A 13,236-nucleotide genomic window follows, 5' to 3' on the forward strand; every position below is an offset into this window, starting at 1 on the left:
CGGCCAATTAGTGGAGGGGGACAACACGTACCTGGGACGGCAGAGGAGACTCTGCTGAGGGAAAGACATGGGCTCGCCGTACCATGGAAGAATACACATATGGGACCGCCGTGGGGGTCACATCATATGGAACCCAGCCTAACACAAGTTCCACCAATGCATACGAGTGTTAGACCTGGCGTCGAACGCTCCGCCACGTCCGACTGCCGTGGGTTGCGGAGGACTCAACAGGGTTCGCCGATCCGGGGAACTCGACTGGAGCAGAATAAGCGCACGCATCCGTCTACCATAGGGGAGGGAATGGCGCAGCAAGCCGACACTAGAACAGGCATTTCGGTGTTACTGACTATGGGAAGTGAGCACACAGGAAGATATCGGCTCTACACGGAGGCTATAGAATCTAGCGAACGTGTTAGGTGTCGCCCAGCCCGCAGCTCTACAAATATCTGTCAGCAAGGCGCCACGAGCCAGCGCCCAGGAAGAGCCAACACCCCTAGTGGAGTGGGCTCTTAACCCGAGCGGGCAGGGCACGTCTTGGGACTCATAAGCCAAGACGATGGCATCCACTATCCAGTGGGCCATCCTCTGCTTGGAGACAGCCTTTCCCTTCCGCTGTCCTCCGTAACAGACAAAGAGCTGCTCTGAGGTCCTGAAGCTTTGCGTTCTGTCCACATAAGTCCGGAGAGCACGGACGGGACAGAGAAAAGCTAGGGCTGGGTCTGCCTCCTCCGAAGGCAGCGCTTGCAGGCTCACCACTTGGTCCCGGAAGGGAGTATTAGGAACCTTGGGCACATATCCAGGCCGGGGTCTCATGTTCACATGAGAGTTACCGGGCCCGAATTCCAGGCACGATTCGTCAACCGAAAATGCCTGCAGGTCCCCTACCCTCTTGATGGAGGCCAACGCAGTCAGGAGTATTGTCTTTAACGACAGAATTTTCAAATCAGCTGACTGCAGAGGCTCAAAGGGTTCTCTCTGTAGTGCAGTTAGCACCAGAGTTAAGTCCCAAGAGGGTATGGAGGGAGGACGAGGCGGATTTAACCTCCTCGCCCCCCTAAGGAACCTGTCGACCAGATCGTGCTTACCTAGAGATTTTCCATCTACTAGCTCATGATTAGCGGCGATAGCGGCAACATAGACTTTGAGGGTGGAGGGAGACAGCCTTCGCTCCAACCCATCTTGTAGAAAGGCAAGCACAGATCCGATCGAACACCTTCGGGGGTCTTCTCGGCGAGAAGAGCACCAATCGACGAACAGGTTCCACTTCAACGCATAGAGGCGCCTCGTAGAGGGGGCTCTAGCGGAAGTGATGGTGTCAACTACCGCTTGCGGTAGGTCACCTAGAACCTCCGCGTCCCGTCCAGGGACCAGACATGGAGTTTCCAGAGGTCTGGACGCGGGTGCCATAGGGTTCCTCAGAGGAATGGGCCAGGGAGGTGCTGTCGCAAGGAGCACTAGTTCCGGGAACCAAGTCCGGTTGGGCCAATATAGAGCGACCAACAGGACTTGCTCCTTGTCCTCCCTGACTTTGCACAGTGTCTGCGCAAGAAGGCTCACTGGGGGAAACGCATACTTGCGTTCTTCCCGGGGCCAGCTGTGGGCCAGGGCATCCGACCCGAGGGTTCCCTCGGTCAAGGAATAAAACCACTGACAGTGGGTCGTCTCTGGGGAGGCAAACAGGTCTACCTGTGTGGCCCCGAAACGACTCCAGATTAGCTGGACCGCCTGGGGATGGAGTCGCCATTCTCCCGGAAGCACCGGCTGACGTGACAGCTCGTCGGCTGCACGATTGAGCAGGCCCGGAAAGTGAATGGCACGAAGCGACCTCAGATGCTTCTGACTCCATAAGGGGAGATGGCGGGCGAGTTGTGACATGCGACGAGAGCGTAGACCACCCTGTTTTTTGACGTACGCAACGGTCGCAGTGTTGTCCGTACGGACCAGAACGTGCTTGCCTCTGAGCGGAACTTTGAAGCTGCTGAGTGCAAGACGAACTGCTAACAACTCGAGGCAATTGATATGCCATTGCAGTTGAGGCCCCGTCCACAGACCCGAAACTGCAAGCCCGTTGTACGTGGCACCCCAACCCGTGGATGAGGCATCCGTGGAGACAACGGAGTGCCTGGACACTTGTTCTAGGGGAACTCCCGCCCGTAGAAACAAAGGGTCCGACCATGGGCCGAAGGTTTGGCGGCACCTCGGAGTCACTTGGACACGGAGGGAACCGCTGTGCCACGCCCATCTCGGGACTCGATCATGTAGCCAGCGTTGAAGCGGTCTCATATGAAGCAATCCGAGCGGCGTTACTGCGGCTGCGGATGCCATATGCCCCAGGAGCCTCTGAAAATGTTTCAGTGGTACCGCTGTCCTGCCTTTGAACGAATTCAAGCAGTTCAACGCTGACTGGACGCGCTCCTCGGTGAGGCGCGCTGTCATGGCGACCGAGTCTATCTCCATACCGAGAAAAGAGATCCTCTGTGTGGGACAGAGTTTGCTCTTCTCCCAGTTGACCTGAAGTCCCAACTGGCTGAGGTGACTGAGCACCTTGTCCCTGTGTTCGCACAACTGCTCTCACGACTGGGCAAGGATCAGCCAGTCGTCGAGGTAGTTGAGAATGCGAACACCATGCTCTCTCATGGGGGCAATGGCCACCTCCGCAACCTTCGTAAAGACGCGGGCGACAGGGACAGGCCGAAGGGCAAGACGCGGTACTGACATGCACGTCCCTCGAACGCGAAGCGCAGAAAGGGCCGGTCGAGGGGAATCGAGAATGAAAGTACGCGTCCTTCAGGTCGATCGCTGCAAACCAATCTTGGGTACGGACGCACCTGAAGATGCGCTTCTGCGTTAGCATTCTGAACGGCAGCCTGTGAAGGGACCGGTTCAAGAATCGCAGGTCCAAGACCGGCCATAACCCGCCGCCTTTCTTGGGTACAATGAAGTACGGGCTGTAGAACCCGGACCTCATATCGGCTGGAGGGACCGGCTCCATCGCGTCCTTCGCCAGTAGGACTGCGATCTCCGCCCGGAGCACGGGGGCGTTCTCCTTCGCTACTGGGAAGTGAACGCCCCCAAACTTAGGGGGACGCCTGGCGAACTGAATCGCATAGCCGAGTCTGATGGTACGGCCCCGAGACGGGCTGGGAAGCTCTAGCCAGGCTTCCAGACACCAAGCAAGGGGATTAACCACAGACGTACCTGCAGCGGGGCAGCGACGCGGAATGCAGGGATCCGACTCGGACGGCATGGAGCGGCCCGAAGTGGGATCTGAGTGTGCTGTGCAACACTTATCTGCGTCCGCGGAGGGGGCGTGCGAGTGTGGGGAGGCCGCTTGAGTGCGTTCCCACAGCCGGCGACCCCTGCTGGCGAAGGGAGAGGCGTATGAGGGTGGCGAGGCATGGGAGCGTCGACCACCGCCAAGCGCGCTCCCAAAGGAAGGAGGGGCTGAGCGTGGCAAGGCTTTGTGGCGTTGCGCACGGTCTGCCTCACCTCCTTCCTCAGCGGGGAACAAGAGTGGCGAGGCATAGCGTCGCGCACTGTTGTCCACGCACCGCTGAGAAGAGGGGAATGAGAGTGGCGAGGCTTTGTAGCGTCACACACTGCCATTCTCGCCCTCTTGTGGGGAGGGTTATGAAAGCGGCGAGGCTTTGTAGCGTCACACGCTGCCATTCCTGAACTCCCGAGACCCAGAGGTTTTGGAACTGCTCTTTTTTTTTTTTTTTTTTTTTGGGTACCACTGGCTGTTTTTAACATCAGTGGCGGAACAGAATTACTAATGGTTTTCCACCCGGCCCTCCTCCGGGGAAGAACAGTTCCAGACCAAATCCGGGTCAATTGTGTTTCTGGACCAGGGTGGACATCGTCTAGCCAAGGGCCAGTGCTGTGCGCAGCTCAACCTCGGCTCAGAACTACCCTCGTGCACTAAGCAGGGCGGAGGTGGCCTGCCAGTGGCACTGCCACCCCACCGATGAGGGTAGTGAGAGAGAGGAAAACTTTATACAGATTATGGCCCTATTGGTGTTCCATATTTTGGCACCAATAGTTCCACAATGCCAAAGCCTTCCAATGCACATCCGAGAAAAAGGCAAGGGGCAGGGAAGGCGATTTACGCGTTGCACTATGCCTCAGCCATCCGGGAAAGCATGGCTGTCAAGTATGAATCTGATTCAGCACGAGCGCCCACTATTACGGTGGGAATCTCAGCATTATCTTCATTTTCAACACATAACAGCCCTCTCTCCGATGCAGCAATTGACATCTGTCCTCTGCTAGAGCCCCAAATGAAACGCTAGGTCCCCTTTTAAGGACCAGCAATCCCATCTGTAAGCTACCGGCAGACACGTGAGACAGTGGGCGTGGCCGTGAGACGGCACACGGCGCACTGAACACTCAAGCCCTTATGAAAAAGGCAAGACGAACAGCGTGCCGACGTGGCTATGCTCTCATGAGAGAGCATAGACCACCCACGAACACAGTCTCAACATGCTTGTGATGCGATAGAGGAGTGAGGGGCCCACAGAGATGTACGCGGCGGGGAAGCCTCACTGTAATCCTCAGGCCACCCAAGCTTATCAGCCAAAATAGTCCCCCCTCTGGTGCACCAGAAAAGAGACTAGATCGGGGTATAAGCGAAGGGACTCAACCCCGTTTGAGGCATCATAGTCTCGACCGCGCATCGGAGGCGCCGAGTGACGCGCGCAGAGTTGCCGTGGCAACCCGCGCTGTCACCCGGCAGCCAGACGGCACACGGTGCGCTGAACACTCAACCCTCACGCGGAAGGTGAGATGACCAGCGCGTCGACGTGATCCCGTTCCCCTGAGAGAACATGGATCACCCACGAACACAGTCTCAACATGTTTATGCGAGAGGGATCGTGGCCGTCAGGACAGGAAACAACCGCATCCAGAAACGCACGAGTGGAATGACGTCTTGAAAAAGACGCAGTGTCACACCCGTGTTGCTCTTTTGTGAGGAAACGCTCTTTAAACAGTGCTGAAGCACCCAGGGGAAGACCGCGGCAACACACAGGTGGTAAGTGCAGTCCTGTGTTTGCTCTCACTGAAACAAACGCCCTCACCAAACCGACAGTTGCTGTGAGAACAGCAGTTTGTTATGCTGATGCAGCGGTGAACATGCGGTCGCGCTGATTGTGCCTTTTCGCCAACACAGAGCATCCTTTTTGTTCTCTGGAGCATCTCTCTTGCAGATAGGCTCTCTTTTAGAAAAGCTTCATCAACGCCGTTCGGCTCCGAAGTGAATGACAGCATGCATTCGCTCTAGCTTCCTGTTTATACGCGCGGCGCGGGGCGGAGCGCGAGATGCAAATCTCGCACGCCAATGGCCCATTGGTCTGTTCTCTATATCTCGAAGCTGATAGGGGCTCCCTGAAGTGATCCCAATTCGTCGGTACGTCCGACGTACGTCGAACGTGACCGACTGAATGGGAACTTAATGAAGTGGTCACAATCATGTCTGACCCACTCCATGTCTCCTGGCATTGCGCATCTTATGTGTCCTCTCACTGCTGTTCACTTTTCACAATTAACATAGATTGACAGATTGACAACTATAGATATATAGACATATAGAGACATAAAAAAATAACATATTTAAAAATAAATATAAAACTAAATACTTTTTCTTAATGGCTACAAGAAGTATATTAGCCTACAGTACAGATAAATTTCATGTCAGAGTGGGATTTGAGCAAATGTTGTTTTACCTGTGAGCGTGAGCGGTTGCTGGATTTTGCCGGAAATGCAGAAATAAGCCATAATTTTGTTATATTTGTAACTCTTTGGTAGATTATACATTTATAATTTCTATTACATTACTACTAGTACTATTACTACTAATACAATCTCTGGGGGCCCCAAAAGTGCGTGGGCCCTTAGAATCGTCCTAACCAACCCCCAACCCCCCCTCCCCCCCCCCACCCCCACCCTTAGCGGCGCCCCTGGTTTTGCATATAACACAAAAAAGGACTTTAAAAAAAATCTTCACATAGATTGCTTCCATACAATGTAAGTTCATAGTGGCCAAAAGGACAAAGAAGAACTAAAGATATACCATAAAAATAATCTGAGATTTGTTCGCTATATTCCTAGTCAATGTCATTTTATTTAAGATGATCAGTGAAATGTTGGTTAAGCTTGCATATAGCTGAAGAAATCTAATTCAGTTGCTACCTTAAAAGTAAGTATAATAAATGTTTTTATTTCAACTAACTTTTTTAAATCTTAACAAGACTAACATTGTATAACTTAAAAAAATGAGGCTAAAATTGATTAAATAATTTTGATGAGGTAAAAAAAAGTAAAAACGTTGTGATGACATGGATCCTTTGTCTCCTAGAACAGGGGTTTTCAAACCTGTCCTGGAGGAACCCCCAGCCCTGCACATTTTCTATGGGTGCGTTCCATTCGACCGTAAGTGGACTGCGAAGTGGACTTCAGAGGGTATTCCACCATCTTAAGTGAGATTCCAATCCAAAGGGAGCGAACATGTTCAGTCCGAAGGGTACTGCGAACGGCGCAGGGAAGAAGGGAACATCGATCACTTCACAGGAAGAAGAGAGTGAAAATCACCCAACTGTCTTTGCGCGTCGCATGCATCACCTGTCTGAACTAATGATGGAGCAGAGCCGTTGGTTGGAAGAGTTTTTAAACAGCTCTGCGATAGAGGAGTTTACATAAGCTTTTGAATATTCATAGTTATTATACAAACTAAATATATATTCATAATATTTTATGAATATATAAACAAATTAAAAGTGTTGAGAAGCACCTGAGGGCTGTCATTTTTTATATTTTACTTTATTTACATTATTTAGGAATGTTATATGCAGCTGCACTTGGGAAAGAAAGTGCACGAGGCTGCTACAAAGACCATTGATTAAGAATAGCCTACATTTATACATAGTTAACCAAATCAAAATGTATTTTCATATTGAATGACAGGTGCAGCTTCAAATCTGTTCATAGTAAATACAGGTAACTTATAAGTAAACTAATAAAACTAATGGACAATGTTTTGATTACATTTTTTAGATACATAGGCCTTCTGTGTGTTTTGTAAATGTATATGCTTATTATATGGTTTTCAATTTAAAAGTAAAGTAAATTACAATCTTAATTTATGTATCATAATCTTCACCCGTCGTTGCCTTTCTTTGATGACGTTGCAGGGCGTTCCAAATGAGCGATTATTGTCAGCGAAGTCCACTTCAACTGATATACCGTGCTCAGGGAGTAGGGAGCAGTGAACAGTGCGTAGGGACCCTGTCGAATGGAATGCACCCTATGTCTCCCATATTTGACACACCCACTTCAGGTCTTGCAGTCTCTAATAATAAGCTCATGAGTTGAATCAGGTGTGTTAGATGAGGGAGACATACAAAATGTGCAGTGCTGGGGGTCCTCCAGGACAGGTTTGAAAACCCGTCCTAGAAGACTCTCCTTTGGAGATTTTTGACCAGGAGGGACCTTCTGTCCCAGGCACGGAGGTCGATTCTTCACCCCCGACACGAGATTTGATTAATAGATTCTGGTCTCTCAACTGAGGTTGTTAAAACCTACCTAAATGCTAGAGCTCCCTCCATGAGGAAACTTTATGCCCTGAGGTGGCATCTCTTGCATCATGGTGTACTCAGCACTACATTGATCCAGTACACTGCCCGGTTGGTTAGGTGCTGGAATTCTCACAGGAGCATCTTCTGGCAGGACTATCACTATCTTCAAGTTTATTTGGCCATTCAGCTTGCCAAGTTCACTTTTGATGGAGCCTTTTTGGGGAGGTATCCCCCTGTGTCTCATCCTTCCTGGGATCTTTCCATAGTCCTGGAAGGATTATCAGAGGCTCTGAACCTTTGGAGTGGGCCTCAGAGAAGTTTCTGACTCAAGGTAGCTCTGTTACTAGCGTTAACTTTGCTTAAGAGAGTAGGAGACTTGCAGGCTCTTTCAGTTGCCCCCTCCTTTTTGCCCCTGGACTGGTCAAAGTTCTATTGCAACCAAGGCCAGGTTACTTTCCAAAGGGACTGTTTTCGACCATCCATTTGGTCATCCTTCAAGCCTTTTCTCCTCCGCCGTTTGACTTGCTGGAGCAAGAAAGGCTTCATCTCTTATCCCCAGTCAGGGCCTTAAGGGAATTACATTGTCAGGCTTGTGGTGTAAATCTGATCAGTTAATGGTCTGCTTTGGAGGCCTGGCAGAGGTTCCCCTGTCTCCAAGCAGCTTCTAATCCATCTGATTGTTGATACAATTTCTTTGTCTACAAGGCACGTGGAATGGCTTTGCCTCTAGGCATCAGGGCTCACCCACTAGGAGTGTTCTAACTAAGGGTGTGCCATTACAGGATGTGTGCTGTGGCAGGCTGGTCCTCTCTGCACACATTCATACAGTTCTTCCGTTGGATGGATTATACCCCAGGATTCAGGTCTTTTTGGGAATAATCTTTCTTGTCTGGCCATAAGATGTATAAAATTGAAGTGATAACTTTATTAGTTTGTCATTTCTCTTTGAAAAAGAATTGATCTCACAAGGGTATTGTTTAGGGATCCATGCCATTAAAACGTTTGAAAACCCCTGATATAGAAAATCTTGGAAATTCATAAGCAATAAAAAAACATTTATTATAGATGGTTTAATGCTGCCTGGTGTGAACTCTTTTATAGTTATCAAAACATCACTGAAACTCAAACCACACACACATCTATATAAACTGATGTGTGTTACTTTGGTGTTTACAGTTTGCACGCTATACTTGTGGTGCGTGTAATTTTAACTGTCTGTTTTGCTACCGTGCTGTGTCCATCATCTGTTATTTTGACCACTTAATCAAGCCACTCTTCTTTAAAACATGATGAGGTTTTATTCCAAGTCTTTGCGTTTCTCGTTCACCGCAAACACGGTAACTTACATGACTCACTGCTGCGTGCTCATCAACGTGACATCATTGTCTTTCTATGAAACCACCCTTTCTACCTTTTCTACCCTTTCTACCCTTCCACCCTTTCTAACACGATAGTGATATTAACTCTATAGCAGTAGAACAGAGCACAGCAATTATTTCTCATTTAAACTACAATCAAATGGACTTCTCCTCACATTTCGCATCTGTGTCTATTGTCTGCCCGGCTGTTTATTCTTTCTTCCCTCTAAGCTGTGCGGCCGCACAATAATATACTCACATTACTAGCACATTATATATACTAGTTTATAAATTTGAACGGCAGTTGGCCTATTTAAGGCAGTCGTTTTCTGCAAATTAAATTAGGTAACTCGAGTTATAATTTAGTGCACGGTATTTTTACAGTAACATACCTACTGGCATAATAACTGGCAACAGTGCCAGTATTTTACTGTAAAAAAGCCTGGTAAGGTCTAACAGTGTAGCTGATGAATTGCATAATTTTACTTTCACTTCCATAGTAAATATCACCCATTTGAATCTCAAACAAACACACCCACATTCACACCAGATATTACCTCACCAACATGAGCGAGAAGTTGAAGGTTTTCTGGACTTTCATTTAAACTGAGCCAGAACTCAGAGTTATCATCAGAGGCAACAGCAAAAACATATTCCTCTATAAACAGAAAAACATCAGTGTATGTGTTAATTGCCTCTACATGTGTATAATTACATTCCATATACAATAATAATAATAATTAAAAAAAATATATATATATATATATATATATATATATATATATTTTTTTTTTAATGTTGGACCTACCAGTTTCTGAAGGATGAAGGTAGCCAAAGATTCTCAGACCATAATTTTTCCATTGAGGGGACACAGCAAGTCTGCTCACTGTAGTACGCACCTTTAAAAAGCACAATGACATTATATTATACACTGAGACTATCATTGTTAATAGTATACAACTAAATGTGTGTAGAACTAACGTTAGGAAATAGCGGATAGAGCAGGTTATTCTTAAGTTGATCAAGGGATCCGCCGCAACAGTCTTCAAAAACGTGCATGTTCACTCTACCCTGAGGGGAGGATAAAAAACTGTTCTCATGAATAGGCACTAATAGAATGCAATAGTTGCACATTTGTATCAGTGTCACTTTCTTGAACAGCAGTGACACTTAAAAATAAAGGATCAAAGTGGTTCTCAATCTTTTTGACTCAATGACCCCCATAGTCACACAATGCAAGAAAATTAAAATGAAATTAAAAATCATTGTGAAATCATTTAATGTTGGATTCAGATATAACAACTGATGGTTTGGTACAAAATTATATTGGGGGTTTTATACAAATGGTTGTTTTGGATTTAAAGTGTCACCATTTTGTTGTTGCTTACTTTGTCAATAATTGTTTTATACAGACCTGGTGTGTTTTTATTGGCTGTTGGTCATCAGCAAACTTTTTTTCCCTTATCTTTAGGAAAGTCACAGGAAAAAAAGAAAATAATTATTTTAAATAAGGGATACTCTCGTTCAGATATCGTACATAAATCATGACGACGACAAACAAGTCAACAATCTTACCTGGATCTGTTCAGGAGGTTCATTTTCTAAATGTGATTTCCTCAAGGTGATATCTTTGTTCACATTTGTTTTTGCAGGCCCTTGTGGAAGCAAAAATATACAAAGCAAAAGTATGCAAATGCACACATTTAAATGGTTCACAAACCATTTTCTCAGGTTTGACTGTGGCATTTAGTGGTGAGTGGGACACAACCTATGAAACTTTGTGTATTTACTCTTTGCCTTATCAACACTATATAGAGAAAAATTGTGGCAAAATTAAAAACTCTTAAAAAATGTATGTATATAGCCTTGTTCAGACTGTCAGTCCAAATCCGATTTTTATGCAAATCCGATTGGAATCTAATCTAATGCTTGACTGCCCACACTGCAAATCGCAACTGTTCAGATCAGAGTTGTGTGTCCATGCAGCTCTTTGGTTTTCCGGAATATCTGCATTGTATCTATGGCAGCGACTTTGCATTTGTAGGCATAAGCCAAAAACAGTAACAACAAACACAACATGGAGGAGTTTGCAACACATGACATTGTGTAGCCGCCCCACGCAGGACTACTGCGTCTTCCGAGGCAGCGGCAGAACCGCGAGGCTGGAATGTGTGGCTTTATTTCACAACATGTCTCCGTTATATTGTCATTTTCTGCTCGACCGGCACTTTGCAAAAACACAACTTTGTTTCTGAAGTGACTTTCAGAATGTTTTCATTCAGTACGTTTTACATGGCGTGAGAAAGTCACATAAAGCATGTGAAATCCGATCAAAGCTTTAAATATGTTTTATGAATTCTGCAGTACTACATTTTGAAGGTGAAATGTCCCCTGGGTGGACTCTGAAACAATATTTCTCTCCGAAAATGTAATCTTAACCCTATCCCTAAATCTAACCCTACCTACAGTATAAGTTATCCCTAAACTAATGAATAGTGAATAGCACTGATCTAGAAGCACCTTACCCTGGTTGTAAGCCTGAACTTGATATAAACCGTAAAGTTGCGCCTCAGACCTGGGGCCTGTACCATGATGGTAGCTGAACAAACTCAGGCTTACATGATTAGTTTTGAGTTGACCAAACCAAACCAATCCGGCTTTGTTGGAACCATGATGCTGATCATCAGCTTTAGACCCGTTTCCACCGAAATTACCCGGAACAATTTGTCCTAGGAACTTTTTTTCCCAGGAAATCTTTTTCCCTCAGACCTGATGCTGTCTGCGGTCTAAAGTACCGTGAAGATTAGTAGGGTGACGCAGGCTGCGCGCGACTATCCAGAGCCCACTGGATTTCGTCCTCCGCAAATAAACGTAATAAAGCCTGAACCTCATTTTCGGTCCATCTGTCGTATTTTTTAAACTCCATTGTTGATTTGAATAGCAAACAACTCTTACTGCACGCACCGCAACAGACTTTTAGGCGGGTCATCAATGGAGGGCTGCGTCCGAAACCTGGAAAATACTGCCTTCGGAGGACACATTTCAAGGCAGGAAGGCACCAAGGCACGTCAGAATCTAATGTTAGCTTCACCTCCTGCCTCCTGAGATAACTTCATCTGATCGATTTTTTAAGGCAGCATATTTGTATCCTTCGCTGCCTTTGCTATCCCACAATCCTGTGCTTTCCATTCTGTGACAGTTGAGCTGGAAAAAAAGATGGCGTCCGAAAGTTGCGTTTGCTGGTCAGTTTGTGTGTAAATGAACTTTTTTTTTTACCAACATTTTCAACTTCTGATGTCATTTCTAGCGAGAAATTACTAATTTAGTAATTAAATATTTGTTTAGTTCTCACTAAGCTCTCTCTATTGTGCTGTAGATCATTAAACTGCTACCCTGCCTAAGAAATCTGTCCGAAATTCGTTTTGTGAGGTGCCTTCATGCTTAAACGCTGCCTTACAAGCCATCGTCTGATAAGGCAGCGAGGCAACGAGTCAGCTGCCTAGGTTTTCGGAGGCAGCCATTGTGTCGATGCTCTTGTGGGTCATCATCAGACCCGCCGAACGAGACGAGACCCTCGGCCCATTGGTTCATACAATAGTGTGCGAGTGGCTTCAGCACTGTTCTGGCTGTGCAGTATTACTGTGTCATTTTATAAAATCAGTATTTTGAGGAATTTTTCCTAAGCGTCTAGCGATGCAATACGACTGACCGTTCGAAAGGGAACAATAATATCAAAAAACATGTGGATGATATTATTCTTGGGTGAGAACGTGCCCCGCTGAAGTTGCAGAGACACAAAGATAACGGTGTTAAGTCAAGTTTCTAACAGCACTTGTTTTCTGTTCTTAAACCCGACAAGACTTGAAGGAAGCATTTGTCTCAAGGTAATTTTGCTATCATATACGTTATCTCGCTTTCACTCAGTGAACATCTGTTCTTACCTTACCTGCACTCATGAATGCAGTGATGGACAGCTCTTTCCTCATTCGACTAGTGTTTGGATTTCATGTGATTTCTCATTGTGGTCGTGATAACTCAGTTTCATTAATTTATTTTATCAAAAGTAACTCTATTTTGTAAGATAATTTTACATTTTCATCCAAGTAATTCCAAACATCGCGAGGCAGACAACGGCATTGTGATCAAATACACTCAACCTATTAACACGCTCCATAGCCCAACCCAGTGGATTTAGTTAGAACTGCGAGTTTTAGAGGGATTTATCATGGATTCACTGCATTGACTATATAGCATCAGACACATTAGGTGTGTTCGACATCGGCTGCGGCTGGATGCAACCTTTTACT

At 46.5% G+C, this 13,236-nt stretch overlaps 2 protein-coding genes across 4 annotated transcripts in view; both read right to left on the reverse strand.

Moving 5' to 3' along the window:
• taf3 (TAF3 RNA polymerase II, TATA box binding protein (TBP)-associated facto) overlaps positions 1 to 13,236 on the reverse strand; it is a 996,662-nt gene that overhangs the window by 938,460 nt on the left and 44,966 nt on the right. The gene's annotated exons all lie outside the window — the stretch shown is intronic.
• The window catches only part of b4galnt3a (beta-1,4-N-acetyl-galactosaminyl transferase 3a), a 58,537-nt gene that overhangs the window by 40,078 nt on the left and 5,223 nt on the right, over positions 1 to 13,236 (reverse strand). For 2 of the 3 annotated variants that reach the window (XM_079816916.1, XM_079816915.1), the window contains exons 2-6: positions 10,505 to 10,584; positions 10,344 to 10,394; positions 9,911 to 10,000; positions 9,738 to 9,828; positions 9,487 to 9,587 (exon numbers count right to left, since the gene is read on the reverse strand). In XM_079816916.1, coding sequence (XP_079673042.1) covers positions 9,487 to 9,587; positions 9,738 to 9,828; positions 9,911 to 10,000; positions 10,344 to 10,394; positions 10,505 to 10,584 — 413 coding nt within the window. The remainder of the gene's footprint in view (positions 1 to 9,486; positions 9,588 to 9,737; positions 9,829 to 9,910; positions 10,001 to 10,343; positions 10,395 to 10,504; positions 10,585 to 13,236) is intronic. The other variant, XM_079816917.1, reaches the window with a different exon arrangement.

This window comes from Gobio gobio, assembly GCF_949357685.1.
Source record: "Gobio gobio genome assembly, chromosome: 5".
Classification (NCBI taxonomy): domain Eukaryota; kingdom Metazoa; phylum Chordata; class Actinopteri; order Cypriniformes; family Gobionidae; genus Gobio; species Gobio gobio.